At 40.9% G+C, this 26,218-nt stretch overlaps 1 protein-coding gene across 1 annotated transcript in view; it reads left to right on the top strand.

Moving 5' to 3' along the window:
• fgf11a (fibroblast growth factor 11a) overlaps positions 1–26,218 on the top strand; it is a 112,696-nt gene that overhangs the window by 35,741 nt on the left and 50,737 nt on the right. Inside the window, exon 2 of the mRNA XM_069672080.1 lies at positions 21,051–21,161. Coding sequence (XP_069528181.1) covers positions 21,051–21,161 — 111 coding nt within the window. The remainder of the gene's footprint in view (positions 1–21,050; positions 21,162–26,218) is intronic.

Raw genomic sequence — 26,218 nt, 5'->3', positions numbered from 1 at the left:
TAAGCGAACTTGGCTGTTGTGTGTCTTCCAACTAAGGCGTCCTTGTTTAACTCTCTAGCAGCTCCATAACATAATGTACTTGACAAACTGACCTTTAAGCTTAATAGAAAAACTGCATTAAACAGAGGGCACTATATGAAGCTCACCTATTCCTCTTCTCACCTACCTGCTTTTCTCTGTTGGGAGCTAACGTTACATTAACCTTACATTAATTCGATGTCAGCTCACAATCATTAGCATATTTTGATCAATTATTTTTTACTGTAATAATTTGATTAGTTGTTGTTTCAGTTTTAAAAACCCTGAAATGATCTAATGCCTGTCTTCTTGCAGTTCATAGAGTAATGTAAGAGCTTGACAGGCAATAAAATAGTAAAAGGCTAAATAAAATATTAAAATCTATTTGCCTCAGAAATTTGGCAAAAACATAAAAACATCTCACAAAATATAGCCGCACACAAATTAAATTCACACATCTCGTTGCCACTCTGGACTGGGGCTAAACTCCTTTTAGTGTCCGGTTTCTGCACGCTACATGTCCTTTCAAAATAAACCTCCTGGTTTAAGAGACACAACAAAAAAAGAACAATATAACAACTACATAACAACTACACATTTTGCAAATTAACCACATTATTAATTTGGGACATTTACATTTATTATGTTTTAATCACTGCAGAAATTCAGATTTTAGGCCTTTAAGACCCCCTCCAGTGAAAATCAAGGGTTTAACCTGATGAAGATCTCCAAGTTTTTCCGCTCTGTGCATCTTGCGTTTTTGAGGAAACTCTCTGAGCTCCTTGAGCTGAAAAGCGCCCGATGTCATGGGCATTTTTTTTTAATGTCAAATCAGATGAAAGGAGAGGCGGACCTTCTGTCAGTAGACAATATAACGGTTAGGTTAATGACAGCTATGATTCGGTGGTTGCCTTAACAACAGTAGAAAAAAAGGCACAGCGAGCTGCTCTTTTTTTTAACCATAGGCTTCAACAAAAAAGGCAGTGCGGTGTCTGATTGGGCCCTTAAACTGCACTGTATCAAGGACAGGCTGAACAACACGTTTTCAGATTGGCAGGTTTGAGATATCACAAACCTAAGGAGCCAATCCCGTTAATGGACGCGGTGACGCCGTGCATATCATTATGTGCAACCTATGGCAACCACGAGCCAGCTGTAACCACCATCATAATCTTTGCAAACTAACGTTAATGTTACTACTACTAATTACTAAATTTCAAGCTAGCTAAGTTTCAACAAGTTACCACTAAACGATGGCAGAGACGTGTTTTGTTTTCACAACGAAGGGTCGGTTGGAAATTTGCGTAGTGGGCGGGGACTATGCAGATTCAGGAATTTTTAATGAGGGAGAAGGAGCAGATGCCTTGGGATTTTTACAATGTAATTAAACGTATTTTGCAGAAAAAAAACACCAGATACAACTTATTATTATTTTATGTAGAGAATTTTATACGTCTTAAAACATGACTGGAGCTGGTCTCGGTCACACCTGCATGGATTCTCTTACAGAGGCGAAATGAAGTTAGATTTTCTGTATTCTAGTGTAAACAGCTTATTTCATTGTGCTTGCAAATACAAGTTAGAAAGGAGGACCACACTTACAACTATATTACCTCCAGTGTCCACCTATATGTCCTTAATCACGCTGGGATCCCATTATTTTAACATGGCGGTGAGTCACCAAAGTTTCAGGAGTAAAAGCTCCACATTTTTGCAAGTCCTACACTTTGAACCAATTTACAGCATCAGTCTGGGTTGTAAACTATGAAAATTTGGCCAATTTGTGTCTTTGGGGGGTATTTCCTCTACATTATAATGTGTGATATTTATTCCCTCCACTTGTGTGCTGCTCTGAGTTATGGCATAATACGCTTTAAGCATCATCTAGCGAGCATCTATAGACAGGAAATTGGCCTGTATTTGCCTCTAATGGCTCTTAAGGGAATATTCCTATTTATCTCTGTATGGGTCAGCACTTACCAGGAAGAGGAGAAATATAGTATGGTGTTAAAATGCTGAAAGATGTAAGGTGTTGTTCAGAGCGAGGGAGGAAGGAAGCGATAAAAGGAGGGAAGGTTTTTTAAAGAGAAGGAGAGAGATGTTGGTGATAAAGAGAGAAAAAGTGTGTGGGTGGAAAGTTTGGTTCCTGGCCATTGACTCTTTTCAATGTTACAACACCGGGGCCGCTGGTGATTGATCTGTCCACTCGCCTCCCACCCTTCTCCCTCCCTCTGTGATTGCCCTCCGCTCCTTCGTCTCTTGCTGATTCACTCGCTTGCTTCCATCCCCTCCCTCTGCATGTTTTCCTACTTGAGTTTCTCCATCTTCCCTGTCTCCCTTGCTTTCCTTAGCCGTCCCTCCTTCCTTACTCCATCAATTGCTCCCTCCCTTCCGTTGCAACTCAGCCTATTCTAATTTTACTCCATCTTCCCTTTGTAAGCTCTTATTCCCACTTCTTTTGTTTCCCCTATTCCTTACTTTTTCTTTGTCTAATTTACAACCTCTTTCTCCTTCTCTTCATCCTCTCTGACTTATTCTTTTCCTCTTCAATCCACGTAACCTCCAGCATCTTTTCATTTTCTTTTAGATTCCATCTGTAGTGTCCTTCTCCTATCCTTCTTTCCTCTCCTCCTTCCGATCTTCCTTATCTCTTACTCCCTCCTTTTCCATCCAGTCTTTTCCCTTCCCTCGCTCGATGTCTCTTTGTCCGTCTTCCCTCCCCCTCAGGTGATATGGGGTCCTAGCCTGGGTCCACATTGGGTGGGTGGGGTTTCCCTGCTGATCGTTACAGTAATTGACATCTTTACAGAAGGGTCCTGGGATACTGAAAACCTCTTTTAGTCCTCTGCAGTGTTAACATGCGTTTGGACAACACAAGTACAATTAAACAGGACACAGAATTGCATCTATCTTAGTTGTTGTTTGTTTACCTTGAAGACAGAGAGCAAGCAGATGCTACCTTTGTGCTGGTTTAGAGCTGTGATGCTGCATCCAATATGGGCGAGCGAGTTCCAGCTGCTTCCACTGTCCCATCCGGCATCATTTCTGGAAGCTTCCGCATAGCTTATTGTTTTTATGTGCTGACTAGTGAATGGGAAAAGGAAGGTATAACAGTTTTTCCAGTTTCCAGAATTTGGGATCAATGAAATCCATCCATCAGCAAGACTGGACTTTCATCCAGAAGAATAGGGTTCAAGCAGTTACGTTACATATTGATGTAAAAACCATACATACTATATCGTGATGTATTTACTGAAACATTACCAATTCCTTGTGCATAAATGTATATGACATGTATACAGTTGATCAATTGAAAGAAAAATCTGAATAAATTAGTCTTTTCTTGATGCTGATTCCCTCATCTACTGGGCACAATTTTCTACTGATAGTTTGGTCCGTATGAAGCCACCAGTTCTCAACCCAGTTTAACACCAATCGTCACACCAAGTGAGTGAATCAATGCCGAGGGGCATGGGTTTAGCTCTTTGGTTAAATCACACATCCCATGTACAGAGGCTCAGTCCTCGATGCGACAGTCCCCGGGCTTGTATCCCAACCTCCGCCCTTTGCTGCGTATCACTTCCACTCTCTCTTCCCTGGTTTTCAAAACTATCCACTGTCCTCTCTCTCAAATAAAGGTGTAAAAGGCCGGGGGGAAAAAAAGACAATCAATGCCAAGGTGCATCGAAGCTGTTCTGGCAGCACATGGTGGCCCAACACCCTTCTGAGACCCTTTATTTTTTATTTATCACAATTGCCAACTCACATACACCAAAAACAATACGTTTACCATGAGGTTCCATCCATTTGGTGGTTGGTCAGTTGGGGCTTTTCGAAAGGTAGTGATGTCTAAAGCAAATATTATTAATTAATAATATTATCAAATACTATGTACTATGCCTAGATGGTATGGGTTAAGGTTATGTTTTATGTTAAGATTTAAGAAAACTTTGGGAAGCAGATCAGATCATTTTAAAGGTTTTTAGAGGGCACTGACCAATGATGCCGTCATGCCAGTTAGGATGCAGTTTGGCAGTGAGGCTAGATGTTTCACTTCTGAGCAGGACCCATACGTTTGTGCTTTTTTGTTCTCCTTCTGTGTCTTTCACATTTGTTCTTTTTTGTCTCTCTTTGATACTCGCCCCCTCCTCCGTCCTTGTTTTCTGTCTCTGTCTCTGATCTGATATTTTTTTGGAGTTGTTTGTTCTTTTACCCACTTTTTTCTCTCTGATCCAGGTTAGACTTGTCTCATCGGGCACCTCTCCCTCTCTCTGTCATTCCTTTGCGCTCTCTTGTTCTTCACATCTCTGTCTGTTTGCCTATTACAAACCCAACAACCCCCAAGGGTATCTTTCTTTTAGCTTTTCTAAAGTGTCATCGTCCCCCCCTCTTTGGCTGCTTTCTTGATTTATGCCTTCGTCTTCATCACACTCTCTCCTTCTCATCCCATTTTCTATCTTGTTCTTTATCCCCTTCCCTTATCTTTCTCTCCATATATACGCTCTCACTCTTCTCAGACGGCCGCTATTGTTTCTCTCTCTCTGACTTAATCATGGGGCCATTCATTTAAGCTTGAAATCATTAAGCTTTAGAGCACAGACTGAAAAGTTCACCCATTGCTTTTCTAATTAATCCACAACGTCTCAGTCTGTCCTGACCTATGAGTGTGCGTGATGTAACACAAGTTGTCGAGTGGTTTCTTGTTCCAAATGAACATTTCCTGTACAACTCCGTCCAACCCAGGTCTCCATAAATGTACGTTTATATTTTCATAATTTGTTTCAAAGGAGACATTGGTCATCTGGATAAGTGGGCGGCTGTGGCTCTGTGTAGAGTCAGTTGTCTTTCAATCAAAACGTTGGCGGTTCGAAGTGTCCTTGGGCAAGACACCGCACTGCAAATTACTCCCAAAGGCATAGCTATCTGTGTATGACACTGGCAATTTGCATAGCAGCCTCTGCCATCATGGTATGAATGTGCATGTGAAAGGGTGAATGTAAAATGTAGTCTACATGCATTTTGACACAATTAGTGCAGTCCATTCACTATTTTAAGTTTAAACAACTTCGCTATGCAACAAAAAGCTCATACAAGTCACATTTGATCTAATCAAACTCATAATCTCACTCTTACCTTTACTTTGTTGAAAACATGAAGAAAACCATAGAACAGGGATTCCCAAGTTTGGGCGGTTGCCTACTGGTGGGCCTTGAACATGCTGGTGGGCCGCAAGAGGTCATTTTAATTAAAAAATTATTATTAGCATTTACTGTATTTTGTTGCAAAACAAATTGTTACATGGATTATGTATTTGCAATCAATTGTTGTGTGCACACTTTAACCTATGCTTGGTCTCAGTTGTTGATCAGGGTCATGTGATTAATGGTGTTGGACCTCGGATTATTTTTAGATTTCAAAGTGGGCCGAAGCAATCTTTGGTTTGAGAATGGTTGCCATAGAAAAATCATTTAGTTGCAAGAAAATATTTTACTAATATCTGCACCATTAGCATTTTGGTAATTATAGATTCACAATATCTACACATTATGTTGATAGAAAACACAGCATGGGCAGCAGTTTGTTTCTCACCAGACTTGTTTGCTGTTGTAAATTATTTGTAGATGATCATTTTAACAGTAATTTAGAAGCAGAGAGCTGAGTCAGGAAGCTTAATGCTAGACAGTACCAACAACCTCAAATAAATACTTTCTTAGATACTGATGCTAATGAAATGTGACATAAAGATTGCTTGACACAAAATGCTTTCTACATATTGTCCTGGATCCTCCCTTTCTCATACTCAATCCTTTTTTGAGCATGTTTGCTTATCGTAGACGGACACCAGGGGGACCCAAACCCCCTTTAGTGATTGGTTCTTTCCTTGATATCTAAGGCGGGGTACTAGCAAGATTATCAAGCCGATTTCGGGCCTGATTACCCCCTTGCGAGGGGTGTGAGGTATGGTAAGAGTGATATACTTCTCTCGATCTGCTTGGAAAAACGTTGTGGCCGCACCAATTTCAAATCAAGATCCGATGTTGTTTTGTTGGGGGAGGCCCCAAGGACGGCCAAGCCGCGACACTGAATTGTCACGTGGAACGCAGTGATAGCCAATTGGTAAGCAAGCTGACTGAAGGAGTAATACTTCCAGCCCATCGTCCGGCATGTTTGTTTTTTCTAAAGTCGTGCTTGAACGCGAGAGATTTTGCGGGATGTGTGTTGAGAGTCGAACACTGGTTGTTGGTGAATTCATTTGTTAGTGTGTGGTGTGCTGTTTTGGTCATGTCGTTGCTCTTGGCACACTATAATTTTTTTACATTATTGTTGTATTTAACTTCATTTGCTTAAAGCTAGCAAGCTCCTTAAAGTTCCAGTGAGGAGTTTTTCACTGGTTATGAAACAGACTGAAATTAATTCTGATGACTCTATATGACCTACAAAAGCAAACCAGACCATCAGAGACAAGATTGATTATTTCCATATAGTTATTTTTATTGTCTGAAACTTTACCGGTGGTTGTTTACATTTCCAAGGCCAACCAAGGTAAAAAAACACCACTTAAGCACGTACAGGACAAAATCAGCAAAGAGATAAGAGGTACAGCTTTGTCCACAGGGGGCGCTAAAATCAACACAAGCCAAAGGTTCCTCACTGTAGCTTTAAATGAGGCTTTGGTCTCTCCTTGAATTCAATGTAAAACAGGTATTAAAGGTATAATAAGTAGGATTTTCCTAGAAAAATAAAATATAGATTTTTACGAATATAACTTATGGGCCTCCCTCTATACATGTGTGTACCCTTCCCTCTGCATCTATTCTGTTGTCTTGCTTTGCACGGGACGTTTTCAGGAGTGGCGCTGTTGTGGTTCCCTGAGCCAATCACAGCGTATATGTGAGTGTGGGAGTGGTTCAAATTAGCAACTGCACCCCATTCAGAGTGGCGAACATGGCGAAAGAGCGATGCAGAGTGTGCCTTCCTTCTGCTGGACAGTTAGGTGCCTCAAACTGGGTAGGACAAGCTAACTGGTGATTAGCATGCTAGCATAAAGCTAACTGGCTGTTAGCATGCTAGCGCAAAGGTAACCGTGATGCTGTCGGTGTTAGCTTGGCGGGGTGAGCGTGTTCTCGCATGAGAGAGTGAGAGTGAGCTGCTGGTGACGAAGAGACTCGGAGCAGGGGCCCAGTTTGAGTGTGTTATTGACAAAATGCAAGGAAAAATCCTACTTATGATACCTTTAAGGATCATAGTCAATAGTTTTAGTTATAAAAAAGCTGAGCTTTCAATTTGATAGTCTTTCTGCTGCAGTCTGTGTTTTGGCATTGATCTCTTTTCTCAAATCCAAAGTCTGAAAATTCTGAATTAGATTTCTACATTTACATGATCTTCCCTTTCTTTCCACTTTAGCCAATTCCACAGTCGAGACATATATCACATGCACAGTTTATAGGACGCCCGTGTAATTTATATAATTCTTCCTATTAGTCATTAAAATTGCAAGCAAAACACGTCAGAACAACATGGGAGTCCGTTAAACTTCCAGCAGCATTGCACTTCATCACTTTCATCATTATTGATTTTCCTAAAAGCTAAAGTTTGACTGCAGTGACTGTTAGAAAGAGAGAGAGAGAGAGAGAGAGAGAGAGAGAGAGAGGGAGAAGTGATGGGAAAGCGTCCCGCCCCTTTCTCTTCTTCCGTCCTATGAGGGATGGGGCTGCTGGCGGTTTGGAGATGATTGATGGTCCTTGTAAATATGGCCATTACCAAATAGGCTCTCCCCGCCTTCATCCCCATTATTCATTGTCAACTGGGGCCACCGTGAGCCCCTAATTTTATGCAATTTAGCTGTGTGCTTAATGTGACTGTGGTGAAATATGAAAGTATGAGAACACATGTGGGGCTTCCTCATTCTGAATCCAGAAGTTTGGAGCTTTTGAGGGTAGTATGAATGTAAAATGGTGAAGTGAAGAAATAACTTGGCCTTGGCTGTGCAATGACAGAAAATCTACATATCATACTCCGCTTGTTCTCCTTTCAATATAGAATGTGTTACTTCTTTTGTGGCGGCCGCCAAGCGTTTCCCATTGGTTGCGATAAATGCTCGGAGATGAAATACTAGCAGTTGTAAAATCCATATGTCCATGGATTAATAGCTTCAGGCTCTCGTGGCAGTGGTGAGAAAGACAATATTAGAGTCAGTGGGGAGTAACAAGCTTATTAAGCTGAGAAGTGTTTCTGGGACCAGTGTGCAGAGGCATGGCATGTTAAGTAGCAGCGACCAAGCAGGAATTTGCCCACAGTGCTTTATTTGATAAAAAGAGAATTGTACTGAAATGACCTTTGTCCATTTGCCGATTAAAACAGCAGAATGAGAAGAATCGGAGGTTTATTTCTTGGCTGTATATGCACTATACCTGCACAAGAGCTGAAAAGTTTGCGCATGAACGTGCAGTAGAAAGAGTGCAGGCACAGGCGAGGACGATAACACACTTTAACTGCATGAGCAGCATGCTACTGTAAATTACTGCTGCTCTGTTGCTCTGCCTCGAGGAGTAATTACTCGAGAAATTCAACTGTGCTTTGTTTCCACCTGTCACGCAGCACAAAGAACAATCTGTCAGACAGTTGACTGAGAGTTTTGTGTTACAATATGCCTATTCAATGTTGCTCCATGTCTGAATGGAAAAGAGCAGCATCTGCAGCGTTTATACTGACACCTTAGTCTATGTATGAAATCATTGTATACATACAGTATATTGAGTTTTGCTGGTTTGAGTCAACTATTTTTATAATTTATCAGCTGTTTTATTTTTTTTTACCACAATTACTCATTTTGAGCTGTTGCCACCTTCTTGTGTACTGTCATCATTTACTTTTCACACTTCCCTACATAAACCAATGCTCTTTAGTTCAATATTACCCCCTCTGGCCCTTGAATGCTTACACAGATCTAAAAAGAACCCTTTATTTTTAAGTAGGAAGGATCCCGTTTAAGCAATCTGGAGTAACAGTGTAAGATTCTGCAGATGCATGCATGCCATTGAACAAGACTTTGCATTCAATTAGTAATACGTTCTCTGGCCTTTTCATCCGTCTTTCACATCATAGCTGCGATTTTATTTGTTGTCAAAAGTTGTAATGCATTTCATCATGGTTCTCTTTTCAAAGACGAGACTTAACAGTGCAGGGGGGCCCAGCCAGAGCTGTCAGAGCTCCTTCCTGCAACATGTGAAAGTTGGTGAAATAAATCTCTTCAAACATGTTTATCTTCTCCAGCAAATCCAGAGAAACAAACACTGTAAGATTGATGTAGGCACTTGCTGTTGCATCATATTTGTTGCAACTGGAAGAAACAGAGTGCGTCCGAATAATACATAAAGACTGTATTATACGCTCGTTTTCATGGGAAACTTTCCTTGCAGTTGGCACGCAAGAGTTGCAGTTGCTAGTTTATTAGCTACACCAAATCCTGCTGTCATTGTGCAAGAGGCGGGGTACACCCTGGACTGATCGCCAGTCAATCACAAGGCTGACACACAGAGACCATTCACGCTCAATCACCAATAAACCTAACGAGCATGTCTTTGGACTGTGGGTAGAAGCCGGAGTACCCGGAGGGAATCCACACATGCACGGGGAGAACATGCAAACTCCACACAGAAAAGCTCACGTCGTTAGAACAGGGATTCGAATTATGAACGTTCTAACTGCGAAGCCTCGCTGTCATACATCACAGAGAAATACAAAACTGTAACAATAAGGCTCCCAAATCTAGATTTTGAAAGTGCACACACACAAAACGAGCCACCTGTTCACGACAATACTGACAGCAAAAGTGGTAATTTAAATGTGTTGCACCAATCAGCAAGAAGTAAAAGTTTTTGTAAACTTATTTCCACAACATTAAAACATTGTCCCTCCCTTTCTTTGATCCTCTTAGTTGTTGGGAGAGCTGTAGATTCTTTAGGCTAATCAAGTTAGAGTTAGCCTTCCTCACTACTGCGAACAAGCTAGCTAACTAACTAGCGATTAATTGTTGTAAATGTTGTGATAATGCTGCATAAAACAGGTGTATTATTCACTCAGAGTACCAATCACAGAACACAAGTCTTCCCACAAACACTATACTTGAACCTGAGCTTATCTGGACACTGCTGACTAGTGTAACTTGACATCCATTGAAGGTGCATGCTTTGCTGCATCCACGGCACATATTGTAGGTCCAACTTGTTCTTTTATTCACACAGAAGAGGCTCACTTCCCATAACGCACTGGTATGCATGAACACACCACATGTATTCATTAGCCATAAGGCCACCTTCCTTGAAGGTGCGCTGCAGAGCAAACAGCGTCTCTGTGTGCTGGTGCATTTTGCACGTATTTAAATGAATCATTATGCAGGCATTTGGGGGAAATTTAGCCCCTTTCTATGCAAATGAGCCTTGTGGCAAAAAGCACCTAATTCACTAACAGCAGTTTTACCATATGCAGAGAGCTGGTGGTAACTGCGGCGCAGTATCATAAGGGCTGTGAGTTTATACTGATCATGACGACAATTCCGCCTTGTTTGACCGAAAAAAAGTAAAATGTCTGCAAATATAACATATAATATGTTGTTATTAAATCGGGAGATCACTGTTCAGGGTTGTCCGAGGCTCAACCCTGGTACACAAGGGCACACTTTTCCACATGTATTGGAGGCGGTCTAGAGTCGCTACGCAGACAGAGATTATTATATCTGAACAGCAGCTTTTGTGAGCTCACTCAACAAATGCAGCTGCGATACTGACAGTAAAACTCGTAAAACACCTGGGCTTTACAATAAACTGTTAAAAAAGCTGCCCCTCCTCTCCCTGCTCGTCATCGATCTGTGCATGGAGTTGAGGTCCGTCAGTGTGGAGCTCAGTTAATGCAGGAGAGCAGAGAGTGTAGGCTCAGACAGCTCCTCTCCACATTCAGACACAAAACAAGAGCAAACTGAACAGATTTATGAAACTTTATGGCCGTGTTTGCGCTTGAATATCATGCATGCAATTTGCTTTGTGAATCAGACTTTGAGACGGAGTGGTGGGTGCAAATGATGCGCAAGTATTGACGCTATCCATGCCCACAAGCCATTCTTACAATCCTCTTCTTATGGGCAAACATTTGGCCAATTATTCGGGGGCAGCCCTTCTACACACATACTCAAAATTATAAGATACTACAGAATTGCTACACAGCTAATGTTAAAATGTACTTTTGATCAGATCTCAGTGTTTCTTCTTTCCAAAGTCCATTATAGACGGTTAACTGCAGCCTCCTCAACAATATCAACAGCCCGTCTGCTCACTTTGTTGTGATTAATGTTGTGTGCTGTGAGACATAAAGCTGCTGATTCTCTCCAGTGAAGTTCTGAAGCTCTAATTCTGCCAAACGCTGCAACAGTTAGCAAACTACAATGACCATAATTTATCAGACAGGCGTCGGTGATTTAGCACATCTGTGCTCCCTGGAGTTTGACTGCGTCGGTGCCGACACTGACTGAGCGGAGAGGCTTTAAGAGGACATGTCTCTGAACAGATGGAAGTGTAATAATCAGCTATAGTCGCAGTGCCATCAGCTTTGAGAGCTTTGACAGACTCTAGTGCCTGAAAAAAATATGAGTAACTTGCTAAATGAAACATCAATAACAAGACGTGTAGCCCAGTGCTGCTACCTGGGGAAAGAGAAAAGCACAGTTGGACAATCAGAGAGATTTACTCTTGTCTCTTCCTCTTGTTTTCCTGTATCGCCTCATCCTCTCTTGTTCCTAGTATCTCTTTTTTCTCCTTCTCCTCCCCCTCTGTGCCTCCTCCTCCTTTGAATGACATGTCAGTCAATCAGCAGAGTCAGAGTTGCTGTTAAGTGACATTTTATTGATGCTTATTTCCTCTCCCCTCTCCTTTTTACTGCATCACTCCTCCATGCTCTTTCATTCTTTAGAAAGAGCAGAAGTAAGGGGTTCCCTGCTGACTGGAGATGCAGTTTTTGAGATGAGATAAGGGGAAAAAGAGAAAAGGCGAGCAAGTGTGACAAAGTAAAAAAGAAAGGGGTAGCGAAAGGTATGGCATGTGTGTCCTACTGACCCTCCACCTCCTGTACTGTACCACCCTCTGTGTTACGTGCACACTGTGTTCCCGTTAACTCCAGTTCAACCCATGCTATTTGTGAATCATACTTAATTTACCTTTACTTTGGAACATGGTACACTTTACAAGTTCAGCAACAAAACTACCTAATAATGCAAGAGTTTAGTTAGAGTATAAGTAAAAATAAAGGCAGGACTTAAAGGTACCCAGTCTAGAATTTAAGCACCAATATTGCTATGTTGTTATGTTTATATCATACATGACCATAGATGCATTAATAGGATCTGGATATGGGTCCAGAATAGGAAGACTATTCCGTCCAATAAGATTCTAGTTATTCCTTTGGGGGTATGTGTCATCCGCTTGCACCGGCTGCTAGTTCAAGATTGACCCATAGACTTTCCTCTTTGTTGATGTCACAGATTTTTAAAACACTTTTCTTGACATAAATAAAGTTCAATAAATATTAAAGCAACAAAGATCAAAATCACATCCAAGAAAGAGTCAGATTTGACCTTGTTTGCTGTTCAAAATGTGATTTTTGAGCCGCAGGGGAATTTTTCGCTGAAATACCGCTAGTGGCCACTGGGCAAAAAACATAAACAAACACTGATATCCCCCATCAAAGGTGGTTAAAGAGGACTAGCAAGCTAGCACACATGGATGTAAACAATGCAGGATAAGAAGTTTTTTTTCTTAATAGTCGGGTTTGCAAATGATTTATGAGGAAGAAAACACACTGAACACGTGTGAAAGGCCTTGAGTATACACATGCGGTGACGTTCACAAACGATCTGATTCTTTTGAACAGCTCTTTGGTGGGAACGATTGGAACCGAGTTGTAGGTGAACGCCGTTCTTTTTACAGTTGTGCCCAAATTTTTTTGTGATTTTACTGGTTATTAACGGGTCTTACCTTTGCCGAAATTTCAACATCATGATACAGATTTGTAAGAAGTAAAAAATCAAGCTTTGTCAGGTCTGTCCTCAAGAGGAGAAGAAAACCTTTCAAATGTTGTTGAACTGAGGTCGGATCGATCTGATAAATTCGAGGAAGTCGGGAAATCTGAACGCTGAATGGCTGAACAGCGTCAAGGGAATTCGTCTCAAGTTAAATTTTAGATCGAGAATGGATTGTTGGGTGAACTTACATGCAGATGTCTTTTTACAGAGATTAATAAGAAGCTAAATCGTCGTCAGATAACGTTGATGGGAGCCGGGATGGCATTATGGTGGATTACGTTCCGCCTGCTTTTGTTCTCCTCACGGACTGTTTTTCTTGCATACGCCGCAGCCTGCAGATAAATCATTTGTCAATATTACTCGGACTACAACTTGAGCTAAGTCATGCTAGCCTCTGATTGGTTAGTTCAGTGACATGTGATGAGTAACCGGGAAGTGTTTTGTACTGAGGCTGATGAAGTGTGAAGAACAGTAAAACTGCTGCTTAAGAAAGTTGTTACTCAGTGGCGTACTCAGGCTGTTCGAGAGGCATACATTAGTATTGACCAATACACAGACCCGGGTCGTGAATAGTGAGAGGACACTCGGGAGAAGAAAGACAGAAGTTGACAGAGGGTAAGAGATTGAAATATTTCGGTGCCTGACAGACATTGTCCTTGGCAGACCACCACTGTTTCTTCGGCCAAGCCCATTCTGTTGAAGGTGTCCAACACACACACACACACACACACACACACACACACACACACACACATTAAGAATTGGAGTGTGTAATGGGGGTGAAAATAGCACTAGCATGGTGCCCAGTTGTCATCTGACTTGAGGCATTGGGCAGCTGGAGGGTTCAGGGTGACTTTAATGGTTGAAATTCTTAATATTATTAAGGTCACTCTTTAATTGCAGTTGAATATCTGTGGGATTATAAAGACACACACAACAACACATGCTCTTGTGCTGTAGGACATGATGCAGTCTGATAACAAATCTGCTGTGTATAAAATAATCCTATGATAATCCCAGGATACATTCCAATGTGACATGAGCATGAATTTGTTTTGTCGCATAGGTCTGAAAGCCCTTTCTTTTCACACTATACTACACACAATACAATTTAAAGGGGAACTGAATGGTTACAAAAAAAGCAAAAAATGGCACAATTGGCAGCTTTAAATCTAAATGTCAGTATGAGCTTTCAAAGCTTCTTCAGTTAAAGCCTGGGCTTGATTCAGGCTTCAAATGGCCTAGAGTTTAGCTTGAGGTACCTGACCCTGGATCACTGATTTCCCTCCAAAGGGGTACTATTTAACAGAAAATCTTTTAATGATTCTGGTGGCCCGCAGCCCTAAATATGTCAGGGATTATCAATAGTTATTGTGTCAGAGTGCGTGCTTAAAGGCCAACTCCACAAATTTCACACATCATAGTAAATTTACTGCTACTTCTCAGCCTGCAACAGCCTGAAAGATGTCTTGTGTAGCTCTAGAAGAAGTTTAGTCTAGAAACGAACCACTCGTCATCATGGTAGCTTAGACATGGCTCGGACAACAGGGCTGTGTATTGGTAAGAATCTATTACAATTCTACAATTAAATATATTGCAATACATTGGGAAACTATAAACAAAGCAATATATACATTTTTATAATACGACACATAAAAACTGTTAAAGCATAAAGAGCACAATAACATCAGGGTAAAAATGGTTCCTTTTGATGCAGTGACAAAACTGATGGATCTCAATGTTCTGTTTTCTTTTTTTTTTTTTTGCAGTCTCTGTAACATTGATACATTATAACATTACTTTTTGTGCAATACGTTTGCTCAAAAAATGCTAAAGAATACACAGTACCTGTGGCTCGGTGGTAGACTTCGTCTCAATCTAAAGGTTGGGGGTTCGATCCCTGACTGCTACAGTCACATGTGAAGATGTCCTTGGGCAAGACACTGAACCCCAAATTGCTCCCAGTGGCATAGCCATCAGGAATTAATGCAAAGATCTTGATTGAAAATTTGTTACTTAGGTCATCGCCATCAGTGTGTGAATGGGTGCAGTCCATTTACCTTTTTGCGAAAAATCATAGGAGTTAACATCTGCCTGTATCAGAACATTTTTATTTAATGTGATGCTGTGTTATATGACAATCGATACATCATCACAAATCATATCCCTTTTATTACATGTATCAATAGTTTCTTACACTCCTACATCGCATAAAGGTCTGGAAAAAAACACATGGGTAATTCCAGGCATTGTGGGAAATGTATGCTTCCAGTGTTGCTTTAAAGCTCCTGTGAAGAGTTTTTCGCTGGTTTTGAAACAGACTGAAATGAATTCTGATGACTCTATATGACCTACAAAAGCAAACCAGACCAGCAACAGGATTGATTATTTCTATACAGTTATTATGTACATGTACAGGACAAAATCAGCACAGTGATAAGATGTTTGTCTTTGTCCACAGGGGGCGCCAAAATCAACACAAACCTTAAGTTCCTCACAGGAGTTTTAAGGTTGACTCAGATAGGGACAGAATATTTTTGTCTCTGCTGCATTGCTATTCACTCTTTTTAATCAATCTATTAAAGTACGGGTGTACTAACTACAGAATATGTTAGTGCAGGATTTACTTGTTGGAAAAAAAAAAGTGAGATGGGCCTTCGCCTCATAAATAGGATAAAAACTGGACTGGACATGAGTAAAAAGTAGTTGAACATAACAATAGAATAGATCCATGCAACTTCCTTGGACATAGCAAAACGTGGAATTTCCTTGATGCAAGTGTCTCTGTCTGGAACCTTGTTACATCATGTCACCAGGTCACCCCAGTATGCATTTGGGATGAAACTTTTCACATCTTGCCCAAAGTTAGTTTGACTTCTGCATATATTATGCACCACTCATACAGCCCAGCAGAAACACCATGTATATTTGACCAAAGAGCCTTGGAAGTTGCTGGAGCAGTGCAAACTGTGACCCCAGTGGAAAAAGATTGGGATTATATAAATGAATTGTCCAAACAGATTAAAATCCACAGCTGATAGTTTGTACCCAACTAGAGATAAAGCCTTAAAATGTTCGTTAATCCACTGACATATCTTAACACCTGATGGTACGAACTTTGTAAGTCCTCAAAGGATGATTTCTGACTATTCTACAGAACCACCAACCTTTTTGTTTGGCATTAAACTAAATTACCACCCAACGCTTTAGACAAATGTATTGTGTGTCAAATTCTAAATTCAGGTTTGTTCTGAATTAGACAACTCTGAGGTTACACATCAAAGAGGATCAATCCCAGTGTCTTTGATGAATCTTTCATCCAGTGCCACCATTTGGACAGAATTATGGCATCAGGTTTGCAGAGAGGTGTCAGCATTGGGTTGCTTTTATAGGCAACCTATATGGCCTAGTGCACCATATTGGGCTATTTAGGCTTATGTTTAAGTTTCCTTTATTTATTGTTTTTCTGTCTTAATTGTGTCATAAAATGCTAAGATTGAATGCTAATGGTAGGTCTGTATAAGGGATAAGAAAGACAGCAAACCATTTTACTAAGAATGACATACATGTTAGCGCTGATAGCCCACATGAAATCAATGACAAACGGTATTTTCTTTTATTTTACATTAGCTTAGTTGTTTAATTGTGTTGACGTCTTATAAGCATTTTTTTGTATCTGGGATGAATAAACGTGCAGCTATCACTGCGTTATCACGATAGATCAAGTGAACTGCCGCAAATTTAAAGGAACATTGATCACTGTTCATTTATAATAGTTAGAGTTTGAAAATATAAATAATAAAAGTATATAACATTATTATATGTTGTAATCACCAGGGCTATTCAACTGTATTATTCATGTTGCCACATTTTCAGAAAGCTAAGGGCCTGGGGACTGGACTTTTCCCTGAGCTATTATTCTCTTTATGTATGTACACTTGACACAACGCGCTTCCACATTTTCAAGACTTTTATTTTGCTACAGTGCATTGTAAAAGTAGCAAAAAGTAAACTCATATTTGAAACAAATGTAGGCTATTCTACGCGCATCATGTCAGGCATCTGGCATATAGTTTGGTCAATTCTGACTGACAGCGCAGGTGCGCTGTGCTGTTTTGAAGGACTTGTTGTAGCAAAAATATCAGTTATTCGTGGGATTAGAATTGTATTTATTCTTAAACAGAACTGAATGGCGGGCCGGTTTGACTTGATCAGGGGGCTGGAGTTGGCCCAGGGACTGTCATACACACCCTTTGAAATGTGTGTGTGTTTGTGCATTTATGGTCCCAGTTTAACTCACATACTACCTCCGGCATTTTCTCTCTACCTTAGCCTTCACCTGCATGGGTTAAATGAGACGTGTGTGTGTGTGTGTGTGTGTGAGGGTGTGTTCGGTGTGTGTTAGCTTTGTGACAGCTCTTAACATGCACCAACAGTCTTACATGTCCTTGTATCCCAGCAGCTGAGTGTTTTGGATCACAGCGTCGCTACCAAACAGAGGTGTACGGAGACTGAGCTATGCTAAAGGTCAACATCAGCCTCGTCTGTGTGTTCGCTGCTCGGTTCTGCTCGGCACTCTGGCAGATGTGTTAAGCAGCACATGGCCTGATGTGTGGTCTGAGGCTTTATTTGGGATTAACACTCGGGATATTACAGATTACCACACTCCACGTTTAACCTTCTGTGTCTGGTCGGCCAGCGATGGATGGATGAGCTTTTATCTTTGAGTAGTTACAGCGACTCAATCTTGCTGCTGAGGCCAGAACCTCTGATGAAAAGCTTCCAAGCATGTTGTGCCACACTGACAGCATGAAAGGGAGGATTACACACCAGCATTTCTTTGACTAATTCACAGACATCAAGGCTTAACTCTAATGAGCTTCAATTCAACAACTAGCAGATGTTCGTAGGGAGATCAGTTAGCTAAGCAAAGGGTAAGAGTGGAATGTCTGATAGTAACATTTGGTGGATTTTAATGTTGTATCTGCTGGTAATATGCTGATTTAAGACTTTAAAGGGTTCACTGTGGTATTGGAAGACACGTTGCTAGTTTGAAAAAAATAAGAACCTGTGGTTCATACTTATAACTACGAAAAGTCATGCACCATAATTTTGGTATAACCCATGGTTTCATTCCCAAGTCGTGAAATATCAATTCGTTGTCATTTCCCTCAATGTTTCGTACAGATGCACATTGAACGCTTTAGCACCTGCATGGCATGCAAGGGGCTTCCAATTAAGGGGCGTGGTAGTCGATGGTGATGGAGGGGTCAAATAAAGGTAGGATTTTCTCCCAGAAAAAGAGCGGGGTCCGAATTCCATGTAAAAACTAAAAGTTATGTTGGAGTTGTGGATCATGCTTCCTAAATTTATAGTGATAATCTCGAAGATTTTCATTTCAATAAATGTCTGTTAAGTCACTATCTGTCGTCGAATGAGGTAACACAATGGTGATTGAGCCTATGAGCCCAAAGAAAAGGTCGATGACTACTGTTAAACTTCAAAAATCGAAAGAAAAAGAACCAAATTTGACGCTCAGATGAAGGCAAACGGTGTAAAAAGGAAAGCGACCATCAGCGAAGAAAATCATTTTGATTTATTTAAGTTTTTGAGTGTATTTTTATATTTAGTGCAATACTTATTTGTAGGAATACTCAAGGGAACTGTATTAATTTATTATGAATAGATTTATTCAAGTGTAAATGTGGGGATTGATAACTTTTGCACTGTCTCTCTCTCTCTCTCTCTGTCTCACACCCCTGCTGTCAACCCAGGGCCAACTGCCAACTGCCCCCGTACTTCTCTCCCCTCATCCATATTTGATGCGTCTCATTAAAACTTGATTGTGGAAACACTTCAGCATTCTGACATTCCTTCTGATCCACTATTTAGTCTCCCTCAGCACTTTGGAGTGGAAGAGCCCCTCAGTCATGCGTGTGCGTCTCGAGGAAGGAAACTTAACACAAACGCGAGGTTAAGGGAAGACACGCCAACTTATCTCTCGAGTGGTGGAGGAAGGAAAACACCTCGTTTGTTAGATGAAACAAATAGTCTGATGCCTCCGAGTGCTTTGAGTAAATGACGCCAGTTGGTATTTGAGAGCAGGAGTAAACAGATAATGGGAGATGGCTCATTAAACTTTCAGTATGGCGGTTAAGTTGTTGTTGTTTGTTTCTGGAGTTTTTTTAAAGCAAGAAATTGAGCTCTCTGTGTTTGGTTGCAAACAACAGGGCTTTTAAATCTCAAAAGCAATTCATGAAGCAGTTTTGTGTATCAGACCCTGGTTTGACCAACATGTTTTCTATGATTTAAATAATGAAGAGGTAGGTGTCTATTTTGCACCAATTTGCTGTGCACAGCTACACTGTCAATTAAGCAATAATAAATGTGCAACGTCTTGTTAGATTTTCAAAGCAAGTCTGTGAAGTTCAGTGCTGGGGGTAACGAGTTACAAACAAATCCGTAAGTGTACTCGGATTACTTTTTATTTGTAACCAGTAACTTAACACGTTAGTTCTGCAATTCAAGTAATCCATTATTTAGTTACTTTTTCATAAAAAATAATCCGTTGCTGGGGAAAAAAATTGCAGTATTTCTCTTTTCACTTTGTGACCACAAAAAACAGAAAATCCCCGAAGCACCGTTTCTGTTTCTCTCTTGGCAGATAGCTGTGTACCAGTGGAAGGTAAACCTATAGTTGTGTCAGTGCGCATGCGTTGCTAGCTAATTCAACTAGTGAGATGGCAGAGAGGACAACATTTGCTTTGTAGAAATATCCCCATTATTTGGAATTTTTGGGCAAAAGGGACAAGAACAACATCGCGGTGAAATGTAAGCTGTGTCTGAAGGATAACTGCTCGTCCGCTGTGAAGGGCTCGACTTTAAATCTGAAGAAGCATCTGCAAGCTAAGCACAGCTCTGCTAATACTGTATGCCTCTGCCCAGTTTGCTGTCAGATTGTTAGCATCATAAAGAGCTTTAAAGGTTATATTGCGTCTGTCATTCCTGTTATTAAGCTATGCAATGACGGTAGAGACAATACATTCGACGGTAGACGTACAGTAGGCTACACGCTCTCCTTACAATATAAACGACACGTGTAAAGAGTCGTAAGGGGGATTTTAATTTTTGGTAACGCAAAAGTAATAATGCGTTACTTTTCTCACTAGGCAACGTGGTAATGTAACAAGTTGGCTGACTGCAAACCCAAACATACTTTTCCTCTCTTCTTTTACCTCATTTAAACAGCACACCAAAACAATAAGCTAGAGGACAACTTGAAAGGTACTTAGCAGGTCATATTTTGAAGCATTGGGCTTTCCAAGCTGCCATATTTGATGAGATGGAAGTAATATTGGGCATAGGTTCATATTTCCGGGTAACATCCACAAACTTCAAGAAATGAATGCTAGCTGTACTACAGCTATGTGCTATTAGCAGCCTTTTGCTAAGCAGTTAGTATCCAATGTTCTCGCTATCTTAGCTCTTACATCCTTCCTTCCTGAAATTTCAAGGTTTAGATTTGTGTTGGTGCTCAGAAGACTTGCATGTTTGACATGCTTGCCCCATATAAGAGTTGTAAGCAGCTGCTACAAGTAGGCTACCGTCACACACGAGCTTGGTGTATAAACACACGCAGACACACACACACACACACACACACACACATAGAAACAGAGTAATCTTGCCTGCCTCACTTGAACTTGTCTGTGAAAGATGCTTCTTTTTAGCAATCTCTGTGCTCCCATCAATCCTGCTGAAGGCCACAGATACACACACACACGCAAGCACACACACTGCACTGTTTGACTATTTCACAGTGTAAATATCAAGACCTGCCACTTGTTTAGTCAAAGTGCATGCTCATAGGTGCGTGCGTGCATTAATAATATGTGCACTGACAGGTGTTTGCGTGTGTGCTCCTTGATGCTAATGTGTGTTTAACCCTGTGTTTGTTCTGCAGAGCCCCAGCTGAAGGGCATCGTCACACGGCTTTACTGCAGACACGGCTTCTACCTCCAGATGCTGCCGGATGGCACCATGGAAGGCACAAAGGACGAAAGCAGCTCCTTCTGTAAGTGAACAATCAAACACACAGAGATGTCGTCAGCTAGTTTGGGCTAACCCTGCTAACATGCCACAGGACATTTAAAAAAGGACTTCCTGGTATGGCAGTCTTATATGTGAACATATTGACAGCACAGGACTGTACAACAGCACTGCCGTGCTTTCTGGTTTGTTTCACAATAAGATCAATCAGGCTGAAAATGTATTCACACTTGGCGAGGTGCACTGGGTGGCCGCCAGCTAAATGGGATTTGTTCACGTTACGTAATATATCACAGCAGGTCTCTGGCATGAAATTAGTTTTTCAAACACATGTTTTTAATTGTTTTTCTCACAATCAACCTGACCTTTGAGTTACAAGCCTCATGTATCCACGAGTAACTCAAAAGTGCGCGTGTATACAATCAATGTACTGTATGTGTGTGCTCTCAATCCTGTGTATAAAAGCAGTGTGCAGTAAAACAGCTATCGCTAGATGATGTTCCCAACATCCCATCTTATCTCTGGCAATGAAAGTAGGGCATTGTGATTCCTTTAGAATCTTTATGAGATACTTATGAACCTAAATGAAAATGAAGATCATTCAAATCTGTATAATCAAAAGCCTAATGGTTACCTTTGCTGCATAGTCCAATCTCTAAGTTCCTAGATGAAAAGTCTGTCTATTTGCTGTAAAATAAAAGGTGGATGGGAGTAGCGAGCAAATCTGATTTTAAAATGGTTAGTGTGTCAAATCTATAATAACTACTGTTCCAATTAGCCTTATTTATGTCTGAATTCTGTATTACCTTTTTAGTGACTGTTTTATACTGTCTTCGACTGCTGGATGGCATGGCACTATCTGTACTGCACATGTGCAACTCTCAACAGAGATGAGAAGGAAGCCAGATGGCTCATACGTCCATCATCAGCTCGAGGAAAAAAAGATGTGTTTAATTGTGTCTGTCTGAGCAGGACAAGGGCAGAGGATGATGAGTGGAATCATCAATTCATTAATACCCCAGAAGCTTAGTCCTTAAGTTGTTGCTGGTTACACTTTGTTATATTTAAATGATAACAAATTTCTAATGCTGTTCTGAAATGTTTAATTTTTATTTATTTATTTCAACTTCAAAATACATTTTAAGAGAAACTCATGGAAATAACCAATAGAGTACTAATAAAGAACCTTACTGTTACGGACTATTGACGACAATAATGATATTGATAAAACCCTAATAATACCCATTCTTAATCATGTGACAGTTACTTAGACTGAGCCATTCTGCCATTAAACAAGTTGAGAGTACTCTGAGGATGCAAGCAGAATACCTACCCCCCTCAGCACACGACCAGGACGTCTGTAGCTCAGTGGTGGAGTCGGTCGTTTCTCATTTGGAAGGTTAGAGGTCCGATCCCCACCTCCATTAGTCTACATGTCGAGGTGTCCTTGGGCAAGACATTGAATCCCAATTGCTCCCAATGGCCTAGCCATTGGTGTGGGAATGTGATAACTGATTGACAGTTGGGCACTTTATGTTACAGCCTCTGCCATCAGAGTATGAATGTGTGTCAAAAAGGGTGAATGTGACATGCAGTGTAAAAGCGCTTTCAGTGGTCGCAAGACTGGAAAAGTGCAGTCCATTTAACCATATGTACATGTGTTAGAACAATATTTAACCAATCCCAGTCCTTCTTTCCATGTCTTCACTGCCATCATTATTATTGCATTACGTGTGGTCCTTGCTGCACGCCTTGTGAAACCTCTTGCTTTTCATTTTCACGCTCATGTTAACAGGTTAGAATGATGTTCACCACAACATGACCCCAGACACATCTGGCTGAGATCTGCACTCTATTGAGTCCGCTTATAAATGCTTACATGCTTTTGTAGCAGGTTATGTTTGCCATATATAGTATCTTAGCTTAGTGTGTTAGCGTGCTAACATTTCATAAAAAGCTCTAAATACAAAGGACAGATGATGCAGATGGGATTGTCAATGGTTGTGCAAGCACAGGATCACCAAAGTCATGGGGATTTACCCTGTGGGGACCATGGAAATCTGTGTTGGATCAAACTAGAACAAAGACTTACAGACTGACATGGCCATCCCTACAGTCAGGCTGCTAGCATCACTTAAAAAGTTCACAAGGCCAACAGGACATTGGAAGTGATAACCACTGGGTTGGTCAAAAAGCCCCTTATTCCAACATATCATGGCTTTCATATTTTCTGTCCCCAAATATCACATGCAAATAGCACTTGGCTTGTTACTGACATATTTTAAAACCACCCAATGGCAGCAGAGAATCCTGCCAGGATCTGAATCAAGACTTACGTGAGCTATTGTCCTCTGTTATTAAGTCTCCAGACATACTCATAAACACACACACCAATGTCAAAACCATGCAGTCACACACCTCACCCTGTGCGGTCATCACCTGGGTGATTACTGACCAAAAACATCATATCCCATGATCCCTCAGAGTCCCTAGGCTCCCTTCTAACCCTCCCAAAGAAATCAATATTGTATCGCGGAATATCCCTGATGTGGCAACACAGCATTTTATTCTGTCAAAACACCACTTTGGATGGAAAACATGAAGCTAGCACAATTTTAGGATTTGCAGAGAGGAGAGAAAAACCACTCTCAGTTGTGGTTCCCCTTGTAATGTTTCCATTTCAGCAATTCAGTGAGATGTCAGAGTAGTTGTGGCAGCAGCAATGTTACCAGGTTTGACATTGGCATTTGTCCCAGAAAGAACTTTCAACGGCATGTTTTATTCTACTTAAACATCGGCAGGTTTGTGTTTACAGTTCAGAAACTTGCCGTTGTGTGCGACAAGAAGTGATCATTCAGATTCGGATTTCAAGACAACTCTCTATAAGACAGAATTTTGAGCAACAACCCCTTGGGAAGAAATTCAAGGAGTTTTGGGAAAACTAGAGTGGAAATTCTCCAACAGCTATTTGGTTAAATTAGGCCCACAACACCTCCAAAAACCATCACAGAAACCGATTAGACCTGCTCCCTCTTATGTAACAGTGCACCTTCACTGAGGCAAACATGGATGCTCTTTGAATTTTAAACATTCCCATGTCCAATCTGAAATATTCATGTCATAATACCGCAGGGAACATCCGAAGGGGAATGGGGCTCATTTCCAGCCGGGGGTAAAGACTGCCGCAGCATAACAACACTCGTGATGTGTCGGAGTATTTAACATCAGTCAGTGGAGGTCATTCTACATTGTGTTTGCATGAGTTTGACTTATACTATAATTCCATCAATCCCAGGATCTAGTTTAATGCTGTACGGGCTCTTTGCGTTCTCGGGGGACAGTCTGGGAGGGTTGACAGGTAAGTCCTTTTGAACTCGTAAATTGTGCGGTTCGATTATGCATGCATTCATGCAGGAATCGGTGAGTGATTGACATCATTGTAAGTGAGTATCAATCAGCAGCACAATCATCTACCTGGCTGCCCAGAATATTAAATGGGCAGAAAAAGCTGCGTGAGCATGTACTTTAACGGACTGACTGTCAGACTTACCTGCAGTAGTCTCCCTGGAGCAAAGACTTTTCAGCGTTCAATATACCCCTTATATATTCTTTTTGGCTCTTTAGAGCCAATAGAGAACACAGTGCACAAACTGCATGACCAAAGTGTTTCTTGATAGACAGGAGCTTTACTGACCACCTCGACATGAATAGATTAATCTGCTTGGGGATCATGGGTCATATCCCCCCTGTTCCTCTCCCTCTCTGCTCATTGTATCCTGGTCCCATTGCTCTTTGCAAATTTTATTAAATACAAATTGATTCAGCAATATGCACCTTGTAAGCAAAAAATCAGATTAAATGTAGGTCTTATAACTAGACACAAGGTCCTTGTCGGAGATAGGGTCTCAATGTAATGTAATAAAACAGGCACTTATGTAATTTCAGGTGATATTATGCTTTAGTAGTGCTTTATAGTATTCCCATATAAAGTTATGATTAATCACATTACCGTAAACCAATTACCACACAGTGAACTTGCGGCTTCTTGAGCCCCTGGAGGTCTGCATCCCTGGGAAGTGGCCCATTTTCCTGAGGCCTGTACTACGAAGCAGGATCTGAGGCTAGCGAGGTATCTTAAACCCTCGGCTTCCACTTCTTATGGGGGTAGATTGCTGTGGTAACTTATGCTTAACACCTAACCTGCTCTGGAGCAGGTTATGTTCAAGATAAGAGCTTAACCTGTACTAAACATCTACTAACCAATCAAGTCCAAGAGCTTTGTGCGCAGAGGGTGAAAGGGAGGAGGGAGAGAGAGCGGAAAAACACTTCCACTTTACAGTAGGATTTGTGATATAAAATATATTCATGAAGATATTCATCGTGCTTTGCTGATATACATCTACAACAGAGACTGAGAAAAGCACTGAAGCCTTGCACTTGATGTACTTATAAGATATGAAAGTAAGCCTTCTTACTGCTTTAAATTGTGGTTTTGTATGCATTTTTATTTGCTCCATAGGTCCGTTTGATACGGCTAAGGCTGAGAGAAGAAGTCTAAATATGTCATAAACGCCACAAAAATACATCTGTGCAACATGTTAATTTAATGTAATACACGTTATTAAAGTCAAAATATCATGCACTAATGATGTTTGTAAAATATACCAATCAGCTGACGGCAGACTTGTCAGTATGTGTGATTGGTCATATGCTGAAAACAACGGCCCCTTTACGCGCTCATGGAAATCCTGGGTTGGCTAATCGAGTTGATATCCAGCGTTGTGTGACCGCTTAGCAAGATCTAGGGTTACTAAGGTCCGACAACTAAAAGATACCCTGGGTGTGTTAAACTGGCTTTGTAGTACAGGCCTCTGCTGGTAATCCAGCCATGAACCTGGAATACCAACGAACATGTGCCTCGGGATGTAATAATGGGGGAGGTTATTTATGATCGTAAACCCGTGTGATAATATGGCTTTACTGGCAAATATATATTAAAGTTGTAATTTGCAATTTGTGTGCAAATTCAGGAGCTTCAAATTACTAAACAACATGGAGACAGATTTTAAACTCTTTAGAAGG

Source organism: Semicossyphus pulcher, unplaced genomic scaffold (genome assembly GCF_022749685.1).
Source record: "Semicossyphus pulcher isolate SPU_LCO1_2020_fin unplaced genomic scaffold, fSemPul1.0.p SCAF_21, whole genome shotgun sequence".
NCBI lineage: Eukaryota > Metazoa > Chordata > Actinopteri > Labriformes > Labridae > Semicossyphus > Semicossyphus pulcher.
This window is presented reverse-complemented; position numbering and strand designations above follow the sequence as displayed.